This window comes from Arvicanthis niloticus, chromosome 22, assembly GCF_011762505.2.
Source record: "Arvicanthis niloticus isolate mArvNil1 chromosome 22, mArvNil1.pat.X, whole genome shotgun sequence".
NCBI classification, from domain to species: domain Eukaryota; kingdom Metazoa; phylum Chordata; class Mammalia; order Rodentia; family Muridae; genus Arvicanthis; species Arvicanthis niloticus.
In genome coordinates this window covers 37,843,890-37,866,243 of record NC_133429.1, presented here as the reverse complement: position 1 = coordinate 37,866,243, position 22,354 = coordinate 37,843,890, and the positions used below count along the sequence as shown (strand labels likewise).

At 39.4% G+C, this 22,354-nt stretch overlaps 1 protein-coding gene across 1 annotated transcript in view; it reads right to left on the bottom strand.

The window, feature by feature from the left end:
• Positions 1 to 22,354, bottom strand: part of Ptprr (protein tyrosine phosphatase receptor type R) — a 234,994-nt gene that overhangs the window by 197,420 nt on the left and 15,220 nt on the right. Inside the window, exon 2 of the mRNA XM_076920260.1 lies at positions 6,705 to 7,000. Within this exon, the coding sequence (XP_076776375.1) occupies positions 6,705 to 7,000 (296 nt within the window). The remainder of the gene's footprint in view (positions 1 to 6,704; positions 7,001 to 22,354) is intronic.

Genomic DNA, 22,354 nt, shown 5'->3' with positions numbered 1-22,354 from the left:
CCAGTTCAACGAGTCATATGTACAACCTCCCTGCCGTTTTCAGAAAACCACGATCTGCCTGGAGTCATGGTAATTAAAGGGCATTGAAAAGCCTGCGGTTTGCCTACCATTAGCTCAGGAACAAACTCAGACTGTTGCTACCTCTTACCCGAGCCCTGTTGCTTTCAACCCTCAACTCATGTGGCATCAAGAAGTAAGTGGGCTGCAGGAAGTTTCACAGATTTGAAACTTTGGTGGGGTACGATGTAACAGTCCCCATAGATTTCACTAAAGCATAGATAGCCCTTTTTGTTAACAAGCAGCTTGACTTTGGGATGGATTCTCAGCGCCTTGTTCCTATGCCAGAGTGAATTTATTCTCTTTCTGAAGAATTTCTGGGGCGGTTTCAGGGTGGCCTTTGTCATCCATTCTGAGCAGAAATGCTTCCTGGGCTGAAGTTCCGTCTCTCTGTTCTCAGTGTTTCTTGAAGGGTATAACATGTTTTAATAAACAGCCGGCATTTAAGGCTCAAGGAACATTGATGGAGAAGGAACAGAAAGATTCTAAGAGCCAGAGGACCAGCAAATTTGCTGTGAGATTGTCTTCTAAACATGTCAGAAGCTATGCCTCCCCCAATCTCACCAACATGACTGCCTAAACATGAGTTGAACATGGACAGCATGTTCATGCTAATACACTAATGTGGATGGAGGAAGTCTATGGAGCATCAACCCTATGTAAAGAATTACAGGAAATGAAGAAATGAGATGGGTGGAAACGGTCTTCCCTGGAGAAAGCACAGCAATGGTTACCCACTGCCAAATAGTCATCACTAAAACCATATATGTACAAGTAACATTATACAGGCGGAGTAGGTAGTATTTATGTACATAGGAGTACAAGCACATACATATATACACACATGTGCCAATTTAATTAATAAAATATGAGATCGTGGATTTGAAAGAAAGCATGGAGGGGTATATGAAAAGATTTAAGAAGGAACAAAAGGAAGAGGGATGATGTAACTACATTATAACACCAGGAATAAAAGAAATAATAAAAATAAAAATCCATATTATCTATGTTATCACACAGTAAACTATTTGTGGTGTATGTTCCACCTTTGCTGGCTTAATAGTGTTCAAATTGGATTACAGGTAGCATCCCCTCCCATGTGTGGCTCATAGGCTTTTTGGGAAAGCCCATGGAGTAGAACCTATCTAAGGTTTAAAATGATGCAATGAGTCCAGTCCTATTGTCTGGTGTCAAAGTCTCCAAGGACAGAAGCCCAGGGTGTTATTGGAAGTTGTGAGACATTCCATCTGCCTAAGTGCAATCCTTCAAGGATAGACCCAGTATAAGAGAAAGAAGATAACCATTCTGAGAATGAGGCACCTCAGGGAAAGCAGAGCTGGGAGATTACTCTCATGTTTCAGGCCCGTACTCAACCGTACCTAAAGTGTAATGTCCTACAGAAGTACTCATTCTTCAGCCAACACATTTTTGCTAGTTTGTGTTGAACTTTTTGCCAGTTGAAACAAAATATTTATAACTAATATGACTTCCTTGACATGGAGGAATTTCAGCACTGTACATATTGATCATTCTATTTTGTGGAGCATTCACTGCACTAGTGTAAAATTGTGATTAAGTTAATCTTTCTATAGAAAAAAAATCTCATTATTTTCTATATCATTTGTACTGGCTGGTTTTGTGTGTCAACTTGACACAAGCTGGAGTTATCACAGAGAAAGGAGCCTCCCTTGAGGAAATGCCTCCATGAGATCCAGCTGTAAGGCATTTTCTAAATTAGCAATCAAGGGTGGGAGGGCCCATTGAGGGTGGCACTATCACTGGGCTGATAGTCCTGGGTTCCATAAAAAAGCAGGCTGATCAAGCCAGGAGAAACAATCTAGTAAGTAGCACCCCTCCATGGCCTCTGCATCAGCTCCTGCCTCCAGGTTTCTGCCCTGTGTGAGTTCCAGTCCTGACTTCCTTTGGTGATGAACAACAATGTGGAAGTGTGAGCTGAATAAACCCTTTCCTCCCCAACTTGCTTCTTAGTCATGGTGTTTTGGTCAGGAATGACTAAGACATCATACAACATGGTAAATGTTCCACATTTCTTTTCTGTAGTAAACCCACTATGATGGAGTTCTCAAAACCTGTGAATCTCATCAAAGGATTAGTTATTTATTCACAAAATGAGCCTCACCAGCTGGTCAGAAGAACAAGCTGAGAGAAATGTGGCTTTAACCACAGTGACATACTTTAGATGTCACTGAAAGTCTTTATCTAAAGTCTCCAATACTCTTGCAAGTTAAATTTCTTAAAAGAGTATTTGCAAAAACAGCCATACAGCACATAAAGACAGGAAAAAAAGAAAATCACAGGCAATTTCCTTGATGAATTTAAATGCAAAAAATTACAACGAAATACTTGCAAACCAAATGATCACCATGATCACAGCTGAGACGTGGGGATGGTTCAATACATGTTGATCAGTGATTGTTATAAATTACATAAGTGGACTAAAGGACAGAAATCAACTTGTTATCTCAGTGGAGACAAAAGGCTTTTAGAGAATGCAACATCCTTTTACGTTAAAAGGCCTACAGAAACTTGGAATAGAGGGAACATATTCCAGAAAAACAAAGGCTTCAAATGGCATGCCTATAGCCAATATTATATTAAATGGCGGAACATCTCCTCATGAGTCAGTGAAGAAACACTTAAGTCTTCTAAGTACAGAGACTAAGTGGCTGATAGTGTTGTCACCAGTCACCCTCCATCCAGGTCCTGGGAACATGGAGAGAAGTATCAAGAAATTTTGTCTTCTAGATTTGACCTGGCTGTTGCACACACAAATCATAGCAACTGAAGTTGCTTGCACAAGACCTACACTACATCAGGCCAGTTAAAAGTTCAAACGTAGTGATGGTGAGTGCCAGCTCCTGAGGCTTCATTCTAGACCTACTAGTAGGTGTTGGCTTCTGGGGTGGTGGGGGGAAGCCACTTCTTTTTGGTGAATGGCCACTGGTAAGTTGTCCATGCCCTCCCTCATGGATATCCTCAGAGCCATATGCACCTGGGTATCACTAATTGGACTCAGTGGGCTAAACATTGAAGATGAAAGTGGAAAAGAAGACAAAAGAAGTTGTCATGAAGATACTTGGGGATTGGCATCCAGGGTAGAACTGGAGAGAGAGGATAGGGTGAACACAAGAAACAATATGTGTTTTAGCATGTGTGTATGTATGTATGTACATACACATACACACATATATGTGTATAACTATATATGAAATGTCCAAAGAATAATTAAAATATACTTTTTCAAAGAAACAGTAGAAAGTCCACCCAAGTGCTGGTCTGGGTAAGAAAGACCAAGAAAGAAACCACAGGGACCTCATATGGAAAGAACATTTTGGCTTCCAGAGATTTACCACTGTCTTAATGTATTAAGGAAAATCTCTCAACATAGCCTTCTTTTTCCATTTCACTGTTTTAGCTTCTCTAAGTTCTTTTCCCTTCTATACACCAGGCACACTCTGTAAAGCAGGCTGTGACCACCTTAAACCCATCTCTTCTCACTCACCTATAACAGCCCGTGTCATACTCCACAGATCCACCTGCTCCCAAGGTTCTCAGGCTTTTGGCCAGGTTATACTGCTGTTGCTTCAATAACACATGCAGAGCTGGAAAGGCCTGGGCCCAGCTCCATCCCACCACTTGCTGCTCATGCTCCTGTGGTCTCTTCTTCCCGATAAACAGCCCAGCGGCCTGGCAATCGTCCCGGGGATCCAGTGATGAGAGCCACAGAGTTTGTAGTGCACACTTGGCTAAGGCCTACCTGTCTTACCTCAGAACTGATTAGGAACCCTCCATTTCCCCTCTGTGTTGTATTTGCTCAGACAACAGCATCTTCCTGGAGTTTCTAGAACGTAATTATCATTCTTTGGGATAAACACATTCATCGTGTTGTTCTTTCCACAGAACAAATAAACTATAGATTTTCCTCAATTACAGAAGAAAAAGGAAATAGATAAATTTCGTTTGTGGACAAATCTCTTAGGGAATACTTTTTGTGGCACTAATTAGAAATCTGGAAGGAGAGGAGGTGCTCATCCTTCTTAAATTTCTCAGTCTGAGCCCCATTGCCAATAACCTCAGTAATAGGAGGACGGACTAAATATTGGAGGACAAAATAAGAATTGTTCCCATCTGGCTGGAAACTCATGGAAGTTACATATGCATTTCAGAGGTTTAGTATAGCCTTTACACATTCAATAAAAAAGCATTTCATTTGTTTACTCTGTCAAAGGGACTACTACGTATGGATACTGCTCATTTTATATGTATAAAACCACACAGTAATTCATCAGTATCACTGAAATATTCCCTAAGGGAAAAAAAGGCCAGATCAGTATTTGCGTACAGTGTATTTGTGTCGAGTTAGGTGTGTTTTAAACATAGAAACATGTATGTAAATCTTATACGCACAACACACAAGTTACTCTATCAGGGCCATTAAACTGTTTCTGAGTATATTTTTTCATTATCTATTCTTAAATTGCTTTTCAGGAAATAATGCCCCCAAACCATGTCACACTCTGTTTTAGAAGCATCTGAACATTATCGATTTATATGAAAACTAACCCCATCTCTCCAGTTTTCCCAGGAAATTGCCATTGCACAACAATGTAAGTAGTTTTATACAAATAGTTTTGGCAATCACAGTTGCAATTAGCTGTGAAAGTTAATATATGAACCATGGGTGTATTGCAAAATTGGTTAGGTGACCACTGAGGTGCAAATACTATAACTTAGGAACCGAGTTTTGTTTATTTTGCTTGTTTTGATGTTTAAGGAAGAGTATAAGTAACCCCCAGCAGTATCTCCAACTCCAACCCTAGGTAAATTTCATTTTTAAGTTATTTTAACTGCAAGTTAGACAGAATTCATGCAGCAGAGGCGCTTTTGCCTCTGTTTCATCATCCCTCAAAAGACAAAGCCCTGCGTCTTCATAAATCCCTAAACTATGCCCTTAGCTTAAAAGTAAACTGACCTTTCAGAATTTCTAATTTATGACTCTTATTGTCTATAATATTAAATTAACTAGATAGTAGGTGACATTGAAAATGGACCAAACTTCCTGAACTGTAACTCATAGTAACGTAGGCATGGATGACTATGGAACTACAATAACCAGTAGCATAGGATGGATGTTGTCAGATACAGAGATACCATTTACATCGTCCATCCTCACCGCGCAGACAGGCATTTGACTCTCACCCTCATAACATCTGTTGGTCTTAAAGGGAAAAGTTTCAGTCTTACAGGAGATCAAACAACCTACATGAAGAGCCCTTCTTATGTCCCCATTTTGTGGTTCCTATTATTCCCTTATTTTAATTCCTGGCATCTTCTCCCCAGTCATTTCTCTTATATTTTTGGTTGTGAGCCTAGCCTTTAATGGCTGAGCCATCTCTCCAGGCCTCCCCCAGTCATTTTTCAAGCATGAACAAACACTGTCTCACTTACCTCCTTTTCTAGATATTCTAAATGACACCTGGGTTAAATAAATACTCAATATGTATTAAAAATGTCAACGAATGGATGCCTGTTTAGTATCATTGAAAAAGATGATATATGTGTGTGTGTATTTATGCATTTATGCATATATATATATATATTAAGTGGAGTTCAATTTAATCATGCTATAAATAGGAGTTATCACAAAATAAACATAGTTTCACTGAATTACATTTGCCCCAAAGCCAAATTATTTGAATTCTAACAGAAATTGAAAAACATTTAGTCGCAGATTTGTACGAGTTTCTTGCCTTTGTTATAATTTTCAAATGAGAATTTAAATTCATTCTAAATACAGCTTGGCATTTCAAGTCATGTATATAGCATGTAATCACCAACTCTTCTGAAGGATTTATTTGGCTATGTGGCTCGGGTTGGCTTTGAACTCACGACAATCCTCCTCAAACCAGTACGAGAGAACGTAGTATAAAAAGAGATTTAACCACAGAATGGATTTTCATTTAACACTTCTACTGCTTGAGAAACTCTGGTTGGGTTATCTACTCTTCTGGGATTATGGTATCATGTAAATGTTGATGTGTGCCCAGGAATATTATTATAGATCACCGCCTTCCGATCAATTTTATTTACTCCAGTGACAGACCACTACTCATTAACCTCCCACATAAGAACCCTCTACCTCAGTTGTCTCTTCTTTTGTTAATCCCAAGTTGAGAGAGTCTTTGGCAATTGCTACTTATTAACACAAGCTGGTAATAGGCCTATTCTTTAAGAGCGTATTACACAGAGGGCAGGAAGCTCTATATAGGATATGGTCTGTTGTAGTAGCAAAGCCTTCCTAATGTAATCTTTATGAGAAGATGACAAAGAAAAAATATCATTTCATGGTAAAGGGAAATAATGAGTAGCAAAGAAACCATATCAGAGAATGAGAAATTCCTTGGTAAGTAATCTCTGTCTGTCTGTCTGTCTGTCTGTCTCTCTCTCTCTCTCTCTCTCTCTCTCTCTCTCACTCTCTCTTTCTCTCTCTCTCTCTCCTAATATCAACCACAGAGAGGAACATCAGCACTAGTGCTAATATCAGCCTCAGCATCATTATCAGTATCAGGACCAGCATCAGGACCAGCATCAGGACCAGCATCAGTGCTGGTTAACTTGGTACTCACCACCACAATCACATTTGCTGCTGGAATTGGAAGATTTTCTATTTCAAGATCTTGACCAGACGCAGCCAACAGATTAAGAGATGGGTCATATGCAGGTCTAGGAAATGCTGAATTAATAACCTGATGACGTTTGCTTATTTGAACTTGGGAAGGGGAGTGGTAGTTACGTTTATATGCCTCTTGAGCAATTTCCAGGCTCTTCTTAATGTCTTGTGAATGGTCATAAATGAACACTGGCTTCCAACTCTTCTTTTGGCGAATAGCCAAAAAGTGATCATTATTTCCGGAAAAACACCCTACAAGACAAGAATCAGAAAGAAATAAAAGATCCTGCCCAGAAAAACATATAAAACATATGCATACATACATATATATGTATATATACATACATATACATTCACATACATACATGTATATATGTGTATGTGTATATATGTATATGTATGTATATGTATGTGTATATGTTTGTGGGTATGCATGCATGCATGTATATTTTTCTGTATGCATTCATGTGTGTGTGTGTGAGTGTATGTCTGTATGTGTACATATGTGTGCATGTGCCTTTGGATGACAGAGGTTAACACTGGGTATTTTTCTCAACAGTTCCCTATCTTATCTTTTGAGTCAGAACCTCTGTTTGAACCTAAATTCACCAATTCAGTGAGACTGGCAGGCCATCAAACATCAGGGGTCCCTTTGTCTTCCTAGAGCTGAGCTTATAACCACCCTTTCCAGTCCTGACTCTTTTGGGGTGTATTGGAGGCCTGAATTCAGCTTCTCATTCTTGAGAAGCAAGCATTGTACTGACAAAGGCATCTCCACCATGTCCCTTCCTTCTTTTATCTAAACCTACAACATTGTGTTGGACTTGTCTGGTGTCCTGTCAGGATGTCCTGTATGCTTCTCAAATACAAATTTATTGTTTTAAAGACCTCTCTGATTTTGTTGACGACCATATACACATAATTATGTTATATAGAATTATTATAGAAATTATTAATATACAAAAATCTTACCCCATGCTTATTGCTTTTTAGCAGATTAGGTTTAGGTAACCAAAGGCAGAAATCAAGAGTATTCTCACGACAGCAATTTTTAATTGTCTGGTAGCACCCTTATTCATTGTACTGTAATATTATGTAAGTTTCTCAGCCTTTTGCTTTACTAAATAGTGCTATGTGAAAATATATCTCCACTGGTAAGTGATTAATGTGAAGACATGTATGTGTATGTGTATGTACATATATATGACCTTGCTTTCACCATTGGTAATGACTTAGGTATGGTTGAAGCAGTAGAAGTAGGATATAAAAACCATGTGTTAAAGAGCAATGGCATAAAAGAATTCTTCTCTCTGGTAAAAGGAGAATACTATGCAGTCTCTGAACTTCTGTGTAGCAGAGAAACAGTTTTCAACCTTATGATAGCTGTCGCCATTATAAATGTATTAGTTGTAGCGTCTGAGCCTAAACACCAACAAGTATGTTCATTATTTCTCCTGTGAGACAAATATTCTTTGAATTTAATATCTACTGCTCTCATTAGTCAATAACCATAGAGAAACATAGATATATCTAATTTAAAAATTATTGTCTGGTTAGTCAACACATTGAAAAAGCAAAAAATACAATCTACTTTTTGATATAAGAAGAGAGGAACAGATGAAAACATAGTAACACTAGCAATCTAGGTATCCCAGATTTGCCTGTGGCAAAGTAACCTGCATAATTCCTTCTGTATTTAGCATGTCTTTTGTAGACAGTGTTTCTTGTATCTTTTATTCATTATGTCTTGCCAAGACCTAAAAGTTGTTTTTGTAAATCTCAAATACCAACAAAGCTGATTCGACACCATCACCATGTTTAATACAATCCTCATGTTGACAGATTGTAAGGTCTACTTCTTGGTAGGACAGTCTATATCTGAATTTAGACTCTCAGGCTTATATAAGCACAGAATATGTCTCCATCACATCAACAGTCTTTAAAAGGGCAGTCTTAGAAAACTTCAACCAGGGCAAAAGTGGAATGTTTTCTATTCTATTTTTCAACTCCAAGGTAACTATTTCATCCCAATTTTTCCTAACACCAGACTTCATTCCTCAGAGAGTAGATGAAGAGCCACTTATATTTCAGAGTCATAGAAACTTATCTTGAACACCCAATACCATCCAAATGACTGCTTTGTGGTTAGAACAGTTAATCTACATCCATCTAAAACATTTCAGTACTGTTTTGTGTTAATAAAATGGTAAGAACAATAACATCAAAATCCTGTTCTAAATCTCAAGATAGTATATATGTTCTTAAGGATTATTTAATTTCCAAATGTGAGGAATTCTTATTTCATCTAGAAAAGCAAAGTATAGCTCTTTCAAAGGTCATCACTGTTTACCTACTGTCTATACCAAACTATGATATCTTAAAATTATTAAATTATGAAATCCACAGAGACGTAAATGAATGGAGCTGAAAACAATCATTTTGAGTGAGGCAATCCAGATCTAGAATAATAAATATTATATAGATCACATATGTGATCAACCTTATAGATTGAATGTGGGTGCTAGTTTTGAATTTTTAGATATTTATGTTTTACTTGGAACATCCACAGAGGTGAGGAAACTAATAAGAGAGTAGGGCAGGGGAGATTTCAAAAAAGGAGAAATGAAAAGCAATGGTATCAAGGCTTAAAGGGATTAATGGAACAGAAAGGGTTAAAAAGGTGTGGGTATTTGTATAGCAAGCTAGAGAAAGGGATGTGGGGAGAAACAAATAGCACTGAAGACCTTTAAAAAATATGAGAACATACTACTTACTGTACAAGTTTCCTAATGCATGTGCATGTACACACGTACACATACACACAGAGAGAGAGAGAGAGAGAGAGAGAGAGAGAAAGAGAGAGAGAGAGAGAATCAAAATGGAGCTACCTGATAATGGATTGATAACACACCTAGTAGATGCCATAGGCAAACAAATCAAAAAATCCCCCTGCCATGAATTAGTTACCTATCTTGGTGTTGCCAGCCAGTGAGGTGTCACAGACTGCTATACATTATAAACTCTTGCTGACGCTATTGGTTATTCTCTAGAACTGAATTGGTGAAGAAATCCTGTATTTTAGTCACAAAACATGGAAATAATAAGCTGATACCAATCTGGAAGCATCATCCCTAGGGATAGCTTTCATGGTGTTAGAAGGTGCTATATGCATTACTGAAGGAGAAAAGCAACCATCAATCTTACCCACATGTGAACCCTATGAGTTACAGTATTACCTGACTTTGGAAAACAGCTCATTGGTGTAACAGTGGCACAAGCATCACTGGAGTAACCAACCACAAGATGAGACCCCTATTGGACACCATTGTTGCATCAAAAACCTGGAGCTCAATTAGGCTCTATGGGAGGACCAACTACTATTATTCTGCTAACTGGACATACTATTAAATGGACTTTCAATGACTTATTATTATACACATAGGTTAAGACTTCTCCAGAGGCTGAAGAGTTGGATCAGTGATTAAGAGCAGTGACTGCTCTTCCAGAGGAACCAGGTTCAATCCTCAACATTCACAGGTCAACTCACATTTATCTGTAACTCCAAGATCTGACACCCTTACACAGACATACATGTAGGCAAGACACCAATGTACATAAGATAAAAATTATAAATTAATTTTTTAAAAGTTTTTTTTTTTTTTTTAAAAAAATGCTTCTCTCAATCCTCAGCAGACAAACATAAGCTTCTATTTGCAGTAGATGAGTAACACAAAGACCCACAACTGGCCGAGGTAAAGTAAATGAGACTATAGACTGTTGAACACTAAATGGGATATCTGTATCCCAACCCCTTTTTCCAAGGTTCAGAAACAATGTGGATGAAGGATAGAGAGGCTTTAAGAGCCAGAGGCAGTTGGTGGATACAGGGAAATGGTCTCCTCTGGACACAGCAGGGCAAGCTGCACATATGAACTCAGTGGTTTTGACAGCATGTGCATTCTCCATATAAGCCTGAGACAGACCTTATCCCAGCATGAAGAGGGAAGTGGTAGACATGAAGTCTCACCTTCAGCAGAGAAAGAATTGATAGATGCTGTAAGAACATGGGTCAGTTTTTCTCCAAGAGTATTCCCACTGGTAGTTTGAGCATGTTCCAGTGGAAAGTCAAACACCCAAAAATATATGGGGAGCACAAATCGATGGGTATAAAAGAAGAGGAGGATAAGAAGTTGCACAGGTAGGGAAGCGGAGGCTGATTTGGGAGGAGATATGGAGCCAGAAGTATACAATAGAAAAAAAATTCAGTGCCAAATAAGTAGTTTTTTAATAGAGGGAAAATGGACAGAGTCATGTAAAGGTTTCTTAGTAAGTAAAGATCAGAGTAGGGTAGAAGAAATACGAGTAGTTTGTGGAAACTGAAAGATGTCTTCAAATATGTGAGTGTTATAGCCTGATCCTGAAGCCACTGAAAACTCACACGCATATAGTTCCCTCTAGAAATTAGTATAGAAATGGAACTTCTGCAGGTTTCAATGAAAAATAAATTTCAGTAAGGAAGTCCTTATAGATTAAAAATAAGTGTAAGGCACACTAATAAACTACCATTGTGAGAGACACAGAGCAGAAGATGTGAGATTTCCACTTAAAAAGATGACTAAAAGAGAAAAAGAAAATGTTAAAATATGTTGATTAAAGGTGTACTATTGTTATTTCTGCTTATTTTGTCTTATTCCAGTGTGTTAGTTTTTGTTTTATTTTATTATTATTACTGTTATTATTATTATTGTTGTTGTTATCTCTTAGCCAGTCTGTTTTCTAATGGGAGACAGAAAGGCTGTGGATCTGGATGGGAGGGGGGTGGGGAGGAATTTAGAGAAGCAGAGGGAGGGAAAACTGTATTCAGGATCTATTTTGTGAGAAAGAAATCTATTTTCAATAAAGGGAAATATGTTCCCATATGTATATGCATATATGCATTCAGTAACAATTAGTGAAAAAAGAGGCCATGAATTAGGAGAGCAGAAAAGGATATATGGGGGGGCGGTTGTGGAGGGAGGGAAGGAAGAGAATGGAGAAATGTTTTAATTATATTATTATCTCAAAATAATAAAGTGGATTGGAGAGGTGGCTCAGAGGTTAAGAGCATGGGGTGAGTTCAATTCCCAGAAAACACATGGTTATCTATAATGAGATCTGGCGCCCTCTTCTGGCATGCAGGCATACTTGCAGGCAGAGCATTGTATACATAAACAAACAAGACAAACAAATAAACTAAAGCAAAAAGAAATTTTTGAAAAGATGTTCAGAGAAACAAGAGAAGAAATTAGCAAAAACTGTTTATTATTATTATGAAAAAGAAAAACAAGTTTTGGAGTCTGTCATTGGAGTTAAATAATGAAGACACTACTGAACTAAAAAAAATGGTGTAATGTAGGGAATTATTCAGAAAAGAACATAGAGAATTTCATAAGTATATGCTGACACCCAAAAGAAGGCAAGGAGCTGGAGATGGCTTATCACTTAAGAATTCATAACAGAGAACCCTCATATACTTCCCAGCACCATTGCTACCTATAATTCCAACTGCAGAGGCTCTGGTGCCCTTTACCAGCCTCTAGGGGCATTATGAACTCATGGGGCACAAAAATATGTATAAGCAAATCACCTATCCACAATAGGTAGATAGATAGATAGATAGATAGATAGATAGATAGATAGATAGATGGATGGATATTGTCTTAGCTAGTGAACAAACACCATGACCAAGGCAAGTCTTATAAAGAATAACCTTTAATTGGGGCTGGCTTACAGGTTCAGAGGTTCAGTCCATTATCATCAAGGCAGGGGCATGGCAGCATCCAGGCAGGCATGGTGCAGGAGGAGCTGAGAGTTCTACATCTTCATCTGAAGGCTGCTAACAGGATACTGACTTGCAGGCAGTTTGGATGAGGGTCTTAAAGCCCACATCCACAGTGACACACCCACTTCAACAAGGCCACACCCACCCAACAAGGCCACTCCCACTCCAACAAGGCCACACCTACTCCAATAGTGTCATTTCCGGGGCTCAGCATGTACAAACCATCACAGATTTTTTTTTCCATGAGACTTGGGCGGAGACAAATGGGACAGAGCGGGATTCAAACAGGCAGACAGACAGACAGAGAGAGAGAGAGAGAGAGAGAGAGAGAGAGAGAGAGAGAGAGCAGCGCAGAGGACCCGCGCCCTCTGCAGGCAGCGGCCTTAGTCGCTGCGCCACCGCGGGTTCGCTCATCACAGATACTTTAATTAAACTGAATCGAAAGACCTTAAGCTGCTGTGGTAGAGTGACTTTTACAATGCAGGCTATGACAACACTCTCCAGCACTCATGTCTGTGCACAGTTCTCAGCTACTGAGGAGACACATCTATAATTAGATTTTTAAAGATGGAATTTATGTGTTGCTAGAAAATTTTCTTGCTTACTTTGATAAAACAAACTGTATTGAATCAAGTCTATGTAAGTTGTTGGCTTCTAGCCAAAAGCCAGTGAGGAACTGAGACTATGGACCAATACTTCTCAAAAAATTAACTCTTTCTAGAATTCACATAATTGAACTAAGAAAGAAATCTCTTCCCAAATCAAGCCTTCATCTGAGACCCAAGCCTCGAAAACCACCTCGACTGCAGCCACTTTGGAACAAATAGTGAAACCACGTTCTGGCTTATGGTCCATAGAAACTAAGAAATAATAAATATGTGACCCAAACTTCAGAGGAAATTGTCATGTAACAACAGGAAAATAGTGCAGGGACACTGAAGATAACTCACATTATTTTAAATACTTTAAAGTATAAAAACATTAAAGAAAGGAGAGTGTTTACAAGATTTCGGGAGAGACCATGACAAGACACACACACACACACACACACACACACACACACACACACCTTCATAGTTACATTGGTTATAGGATATAATGGGTTGGAAGGAATTAACAGAATGTACACAGAGTCCAGGGAAAACATTATAGGAAACAAGAGAAGATTCCAGAATAACCAACCTTCAGAGGATAGAGCAAAGATCAATTAAAAGATCAATTAAAAGACTACTAAGATATAGAACTAAAAAAAAAAAAAAACCAAATCCATTAAATGGCTGTGTTGACATTGTGGCAAGGAGCCAGCAATGGGGATTTAAAGATAACTGGAAAAATAAGTTTACGGTAGTACCTACATTCAGATAGAGAAATGTGAGTTCAGAATGTTTGTGTTAGTTACCTTTCTACTACTGTGAGAAAACGCCATGAACAAAAGCAAGTTGGAGAAGAAAGGGTTTATTCCGCTTACACTTTCAAATCATTATTCCATCAGTGAAGGAGGTCAGGACAGGAACTCAGACAAGGCAGGAACTCGGAGGCAGGAACTGATGCAGAGGCCATGGAGGGTGCTGCTTACTGGCTTGCTCCCCATGGCTTGCTCATCCTGCTTTCTTATAGAACCCAGGATCACCAGGTCAGGGATGGCACCACCTACAGTGTGCTGGGCCCTCCTACATCAATCACTAATTAAGAAAATGCCCTACAGGTTTGACCACAGCCTAGTCTTATGGAGACATTTTCTCAATTGATATTTCTTCCTCTCAGACGACTCTAGCTCTTGTCATGTTGACATAAATTTAGTCAACATGGTTGACCACTTTTCAACTTGATACACAAACACATCACTCACGGTCAAGCCATGTTTTTTCTGTTCTTGTTCATTCCCAAGATCACATTAGTATCAACATTACAATATAAAATAGTGCTTATAATGTACAGACATAGACATGTCTGGAAAACAATTGAATTTATGTTGAATCCACGAGGAAGCTCCAAACTAAGAGTAAATATGGCTTAAAGCTTAGTTGGTTAGGTTTGTGTAGGACCCCAAAGGGCTGCCATGCCCTGGCTGAGACTTTCCGTGTGCTGCTGTCTGCCAAGTAACATTCTTCTGTTTTTCTAAGATCAAAACATCCTGATGTAGGCATGGTGCCTTAGGCAGGGAATTTACCCTTGACAGCCCATCGCCCCTCAGTTGAGTTCCTGTTTGTGTTTTTCCTTTCCTGGCTTGGTGTATATATTGAACCTGCTCAGTAAAAGCTTTGGCATTCTCTCATAACAAATGACCGAGTCTGTGTCTTCCTTTAATCCCCCAGGCCTACACCCGAGCTTGGTACCGTGGCAGCGTTGGTGCTGTGGTGATCATGATGGCTTGAGTTCAGATCCATAAAACAAAAAGCTAACATCATGGCTTGTGCCTGTACTCTCAGTATTGGCGAAGATGGAGATAAGAGAAGTCATGAACTTTCTAGTCAGCTAGTATAGTTCAATCATGGAGTTCCAGGATCGAGGAAAGACCCTGTCTTGAAAGAAAATGTGAAGAGGAAGAAAAAAAGCACCCAAGGTTGAACACTGACCACCACATGTACACACAAATACACACACACTACACACACACACACACATGCAAACATACAAACCCACACTTACACAAATACACACACTCACATACACATCATAAGCATGCCTTGGAAGAAATTAATGATGACAAGGTACACCACATGTACACACACACACACACACACACACACACACAGGCACACCATATGTATGTCTTGGAAAAATTGATGATGACCGGGCCAGGACTTGTGCTGCAACAACATGAGGATCTGTCAATATCAGGTTGGTCTGAGCTACAGAGTCAAGCCTTGCCTCAAAAAGTGAGCAAAGTGAAATGCTAACTGTCTAGAGTCTCAGTTTGCTTTCCATGACTGTCGTAAACACCACGAATGACCAAAATCAAACCGCGGAGGGATGGGTTTATTTGACTTACATGTCCCAATCTTTGAGGAAAGCTATGGGTGAAACCTGGAGGCTGGGAATGAAGTAACAGCCACAGAGGAACACTGCTTACTGGCTTGCTCCTCATGGCTTCATGGCTTGCTCAGCTTTTGTTGTTGTTATTGTTATTGTTGCTGTTGTTGGTAGTGGCAATGATATTTTTAATGCTATCCATCCAGGATTGCCAGCTCAGGAGTGCCACTACCTCCAGTGTACTCATCCTTTTTACATTTTTAATCAAGCAAACATCATACAGACTTTCCTGTGGGCAATCCGATAGAGTCCTTTTGGATTGAGGTTCCATTTCTCTGGTGACTCTAGCTTCCAGTTTAAAGGAAAAATGGTGATCAGGATGCCTTGGTGAGAATGACCCAGAGAGTCTATAGCAAGACCTAGAAAAGATCACATCTAAGGAGCTGTAGTCAAAGGAAAAGGAAGAAAGAAACAGGGCTCGTGGAAGCACAGAAAACAGAAGAAGGGACAGTGTTACTGAGAACTCAAGTGACCCTGAAGATTTGGTAAGATTTTCTGAACATTCAGAGGATTAAATTTCAGATGAACAGATTTGACATAGAAAAGGCTTGAGGACAGACAGCAGGATTGCCAGCACTGCAGAGACACTAAGTTGTCATCTTTCTTTGGCAAGTAATATTTGTACTAGTGTATGTTAATTGCATGAAACAATGTGTTTCACCATGACATTTTCATGCTAGTATATAATGCACATTGCTATATTCATGCGTTGTATAACAGTTTCTTCCCAGATTGAAACATTCTACCCTGCAGAGAAGCTCCTTAAGTAGAAAGATAAATTACTCAAAAGAGCTTCAGGATGTCTCTGAAAATGACCACATCCATTAATAAGCAATAAAAGCCGAGAATCCCTCTCAAAAGAGCAGAGCTGAGCTCTAAAGAAGAAGAAACCAGCTGAGCTGCCTGCAAGAGGTTTAGGTCAACTGGAAAGGACACTCTCCTACCTGTTGAGCTGCCCACAGGCTCAGCAGTGAGCTCCAGGTTCCCAGCTTTTGTGAACTGTCACCCATGCTGGGGTGGGTTTTGGGGATGCAGCTGTCTTTGAGCCATTTCTGCTCCTGTAAGTAACTCCTCTCCCATATTCCTGTAAGTAACCCTGAGAAACTCATTGGTCCATCAGTTGGACTTGGATGGTATTTGTACTTTGGTCTGTCGTGTGCTCCTTGTCTGGGGTGAGGAGATGTGAGTGTGTCAAGAAACATTGTGTCACACAGTGTTACTCCACCCATTACCTTTCCTGGTTCTACCTTTCCCTACCCTCTGACCTCCTTCCTCTCAAATAATTTCTCTTCTGCTTTCATACTTCTTGCTTTTTAAATAAGTCCTTTTTTAAATTTGAAAATAGATTTTTTGTATAATATATTCCGATTATAGTTTTTCCTCCCCCAGTTCCTCTCAGCTCCTCTCCATCTCTCCACCCACTCAAATTCACATTCTTGCTGTCTCTCATTAGAAAACAAAGAGGCACTTAGAAAAATTAATAAAAAAGAAAAATGAAAAACAAACAAACCAGAATAAAACACAGCAAGCAAACAAAAATGAAGAACCAAAGAAAAACCACAAGAGACACACACACACACACACACACACACACACACACACACACATTTGCACACAGTACTACCATAAAACACAAAACTGGAAACCATAATATATAAGCAAAAGACCTTTAAGAGAAAAAAAAAATAAAAACAACAGAAAGGGGCAGACAAAGTATTAAGAGACCAAAAAAAAAAAAAAAAAAACCTCTCCAAAAAATAACATTGAGTTCATTTTGTGCTGACTGTCTACTGCTGGGTGTGGAGCCTGGTCTTAATTGGGGTTATATCAGAGCCATGAAATTGGCTCTATTTTCTATGTGTGTCACATTTTCTTCATTCACTCACTTATCAGTAGATACCAAGGTAGATCCATACCTCGTCTGCACTCATCATGGTGTACAAGCATTACTACTGTATACCAAGTGTTGAGCATACATCCGTGTATGCACTAGCAGGTATCACTACTGTATACCAACTCCTGCCCATAGACCCATGTATGCTATAACTGGATCATACGAAAGTTCAAAGATTAAATACTCTTGATGAAGTTTAAAAGAACCAGAAGGTTCTGAGTGTGAGTATAACGTTGAATACATTGTATCTCGTCTGTGCTATCCATCTAAGACTCTAAGACTTGGGGGACAATGAACAAAACAGTTTAACGAGCAACATGACAAGCACATAAGAAGGGAACAGAGTACTGAAGAGGCATAGAAGTCCAGGCCCATCAGGAAGCTGATTATCTATGTACATATCTCTTCTAGACATCCTGCACAGGGTACCGGGCCACAGAGAGATCTTGAAGAGAGAGACGCTAGCTTTAAATCTTCATTGTGTAAAAAACCCACTTCATAAATCCAGGACAGCCCTACAATCTCTTCCATCTTCCTCCTCACACCATGATTCAAGCCATCCATTACCTACTGAGTTATTCCATGGCGAGGGATGAAAGGGAGAGAAGGCTCACTGGATGTAATTCCTTCCAAAGATAACAGCATCCATCCATTCATCATGGTAGATTTGTCATGACATCATCAGTTCTGTCAAGCCTCTCACCCCTGCTGCAATGAATTTAAGTTTCTGACACAAGAACTCTGGGGAACACATTCGGAACGTGGAAAGACTTAGCATCCAAAATAAATAAGAAACCGGAACAGTCAGAAGGCAAGAAGGCCATCTGATAAAAAAACAAGCCGAGAACAGAAATTTCCATACAGAAGACAGACAGAGGAGCAGCAAGGCAGATGAAAACTGTTTCAGTATCAGTCATCATCAGGGACAAACAAATCGAAAGTATGATGATGTAACTCCCCATACTTGCTTAGGATTGCTCTCATCAGCATCAAAAGGATGTGGAGAAAATAGAACCCTCAAACACTACGGCTGTAAATGAGGGCTCATGGTTTCGTCAAAGCAGTTACACAAGAACATCCCTATGACCCAGCAGCTTCACTACTGAGAACACAACTGAACAAACGAAACGAGTGTGTTTTCTGTTATGTGATCTTTCTCTATTTTTAAGCTTTCATGAAATTTGGCAAGTACACAAAATAATTTTGATTATACACAAATCTATGCTAAAAAATGAATCATAACAGAGAAGAAGAGGGACTCGTTTTTTCTTTTTATTTCCCATTCTCCTTAGAAGGGGAAGCACCTCTCTGGGTCTCGACCCCACTACTATCCCTCTACGCCCCCTGAAGAGACAATGACGTTGTTACAATCATTGTAGAGCTAAGGTGCACATCTAAGATAGAAACTCAATGCAACGCAAGTGCCTACAAATAAGTTCGTAGATTTTTAAAAAAGCATGCAGTATTTACAGAAAATAATATTGTCTACCCTTCATAGAAGGGCATCTGGTTATTTGTAGCAACGCGGTTAAGGATGGAGGACATTATGATATAGCAAAATAAGCGTGGCATGTGTACCACATGGTCTCACTTCAGGAATCTAAATAGCTGGGCTCACAGAAGTAGAAAGTAGTTACGGTTGCCAGAGGCTGGGGTTAGGGTACGTCTATAGACTAGATACTTTTACTTAAACATCACATCTTATACAGAATTTGACCCATAAATCTCATAGCCCTGAAAAATACATGATCACTCATAGACCAAAACTATATGATCACTCAACTTTTAGAAAAAAAAAAAAACGAAAAAAATTGTATGTAAGTTTAGGCAAGGAGTTTCGGTAGATAATGCTAAATTCACATACAATAAAAGAAAACTGGAGTTGATGAGCTATCTCAGTGGGTACAGGCACCTGCTGCCAAGCTGTTTGACAGGAGTTCGGTTCCCAGAACCAACATAGCAGAAGGGAGAACTGAAACTCACAAGTTATCCTCTGATCTACACAGAATGAACAACCCCTACAGAGATGGTAGGCAGAAGGAGAGACTAAATTACCACCACCACTGATGATGATGATGGTGGTGGTGGTGGTGGTGATGATGATTACGATGATGATGAGGCTGGAGAGACGACTTAACATTTGAGAGTGTGAACTCTTTTGGCAGGGGAACGGTGTTACGTTGCCAGAACCCATAAAGGGCAAACCTGTAATTCTACCTCCAGGGAAATCTGCTGCCTGTGAGTTTTGTAGTGACCTGAACTCACATGCACACATTCCCACATACCATACGCATAAAATAAAGTACATATTAAAAATTGACGAATTGGCTGGGCAGTGGTGGCGCACGCCTTTAATCCCAGCACTTGGGAGGCAGAGGCAGACGGATTTCTGAGTTTGAGGCCAGCCTGGTCTACAGAGTGAGTTCCAGGACAGCCAGGGCTACACAGAGAAACCCTGTCTCGAAAAACAAAAACAAACAAACAAACAAAAAAAACTCTCAAAATTTATCAGTTGGCAGATAAACCAATTTATATATGGGATAAAGACTTGAAGTGCATTAATTAATGCCAGTACCATCATTAATGAATGCACATTTAAAACTATGATGTAAATTTCACTTCAGAAATTCTAAATGAAAATTGCTAATAATATCCAGTGCTGGTGAAGACCTAAGAAAAAGGAGGCTTCAGATTTTTCTGGTAAGAATGAAAATAATAGAGTCACGGGGTGGGGGTGGGGGGAAGAGCTTGGCTGTTTTTCTAAAATTGAACATGCACTTACATAGGATACATCAAATTCACTTCTCTGTACGCTTACCACAGAGAAATCAAATCTTATATTCAGACAAAAATACTTTTAAAATTTTGTAGTAACTCTATAATTGGGCTCAGTGGAAACAACTCAAACACCCTTCGAGAGGGCTAGATAAATAAACTTTGGTTATCTGAAAATCAATGAACTCTTGATCCATGGGACTTGAATAAATCTGAGAGGTTTTAGACTGAGTGAAGGATCATCGCAGCTCCTATTTAATTGACATTCTCAATAGAAAAGGCCATTCTGTATGGAAAAACAAACCAATGATCGTTAGCATGCAGGGTGAGGACAGAGAGACTGAGAGGCTGAGTTCCACTGGGAGATCAGAGGAGATGTGACCCAGTGCGCAGGCTGGGGGCGATCAGAGGAGATGTGACTCGGTGCGCAGGCTGGGGGGGGGGGGGCGATCAGAGGAGATGTGACCCAGTGCGCAGGCTCCGGGTCAGGACTGGGGGGCGGGGGGCTTTTGCTCAGAATAAAGCATTCTCCTTAGTTATAAAGTTTTCTAGAGATAGATAAGTTCACAGATGGTACCAGTTTGGTGATGGAGGTTGAGGAACTATCTGCTGATATTTCTATTTTCTGTGTGCAAAGTGGGAAGAAGCCACTTTAAGAGTGAAGGAAGGGAAGACACTGGAGGTTTAAGCATCCTTTTAAAGAAAGGGAAAGTTCACAAAGATGTGTGCAGGGGTTTTTCCTTTGTTGTTGGTGGTTCAAAGACAATTTTCTCTAACTGGGGGATGCCGGCTTTCTCACAGAATGTTTAGTGAATAGACTTTTAAAGCCATACAACTGCTTTCAAAATAAGAGTACTTCTTATTATAAAAATCAACATATGCGTGAGAATAACCAGCGAGCTTTGATAGTCACAACATTACAAACAGACAGTACCTTCTGGCTATGACCTTAACGCTGTGTAAAGAGACCCTTCACAAGGAAAGGGGGAGAAACCAATGTGAAACCACATTGGTCAGAGTGAGTACATTGTGATTTGTTATTTCAAATTTAATGTCAAATTTAACTCCTAGACATAAAAGGTCCACCGGCCTTTTGAACACCCCTCAGAATAAATCTTTGCACAGCAAGTTTTATGTTACTGACTTATGATAGGAAGAAAAGGACGGACCAACATTTTAACAAATGGCCCTCCCTCCAAAGGGTCAACCAGAATAGGCCATTGGGATCTCTGACACGTGTGTTTTCAGCACTGCTGTCTCTTTCTTCCCTAGAGAGGAGAGAGAAACTGGTAATATCAGGAGCTTTTCTTGAGAATGTCTACATAAAATTCACGAGTCTATAAGCAGAATAGAAATGGATTTAAGTAAAGGAAAAGTTGGAATTCATTTAGTCAGTTTTTGCTTACTCCTGATTTTTCTCTAAAAATGCTTTTCCATGCATATAAAAAAATGACTTTTTGGCACTTATAGAAGCAACAAGGTCAAGGAGTGATATCCTTGAATGTAGAAAGGAAAATATTAGAAAAAAGTAACTTCAGTTGTTCTATAATTTTATTGGTAATGAATGGACCAACATTGCTACAATGCCCATCTTCAGTCAAAAGTAGGCATATAACATCACCGAAACTTACACATTACAGCCTCCCAAGATATGATGGTCAAGGTCCGTGAGGACTTCTCAAGGTCTTGCTCATTCCAGTCGATCGTAATGGGATGTTATACAAACAGTTTGAAAGAGTCCATAATGACTGCCTGTATGTCAAACTAGTTTTGCAGACTGCTGCTTACATGTTTTTTTTTTTGTTTTTTTTTTTAATGCTCTAACAACATACCTATGCATATGTATATAATTCTCTGTGTATACATGCTTGTTCTGTATCTGGATAACAGACAACTAATTTGACAACAGTGCTCATCCTTAAAGACCCACTCGCTTGTTACAAAAAATAAAAATGGAACCAGGATTTCCATAAGACTCAAGAATTGCAGATAGTAAAACTGCAGACACACACAGAACCCCAAAGACGTGAAATAGAAAGAAATCCTGACTAGTTTCTCAGCAATCTAGCCTATAAGCATTTAG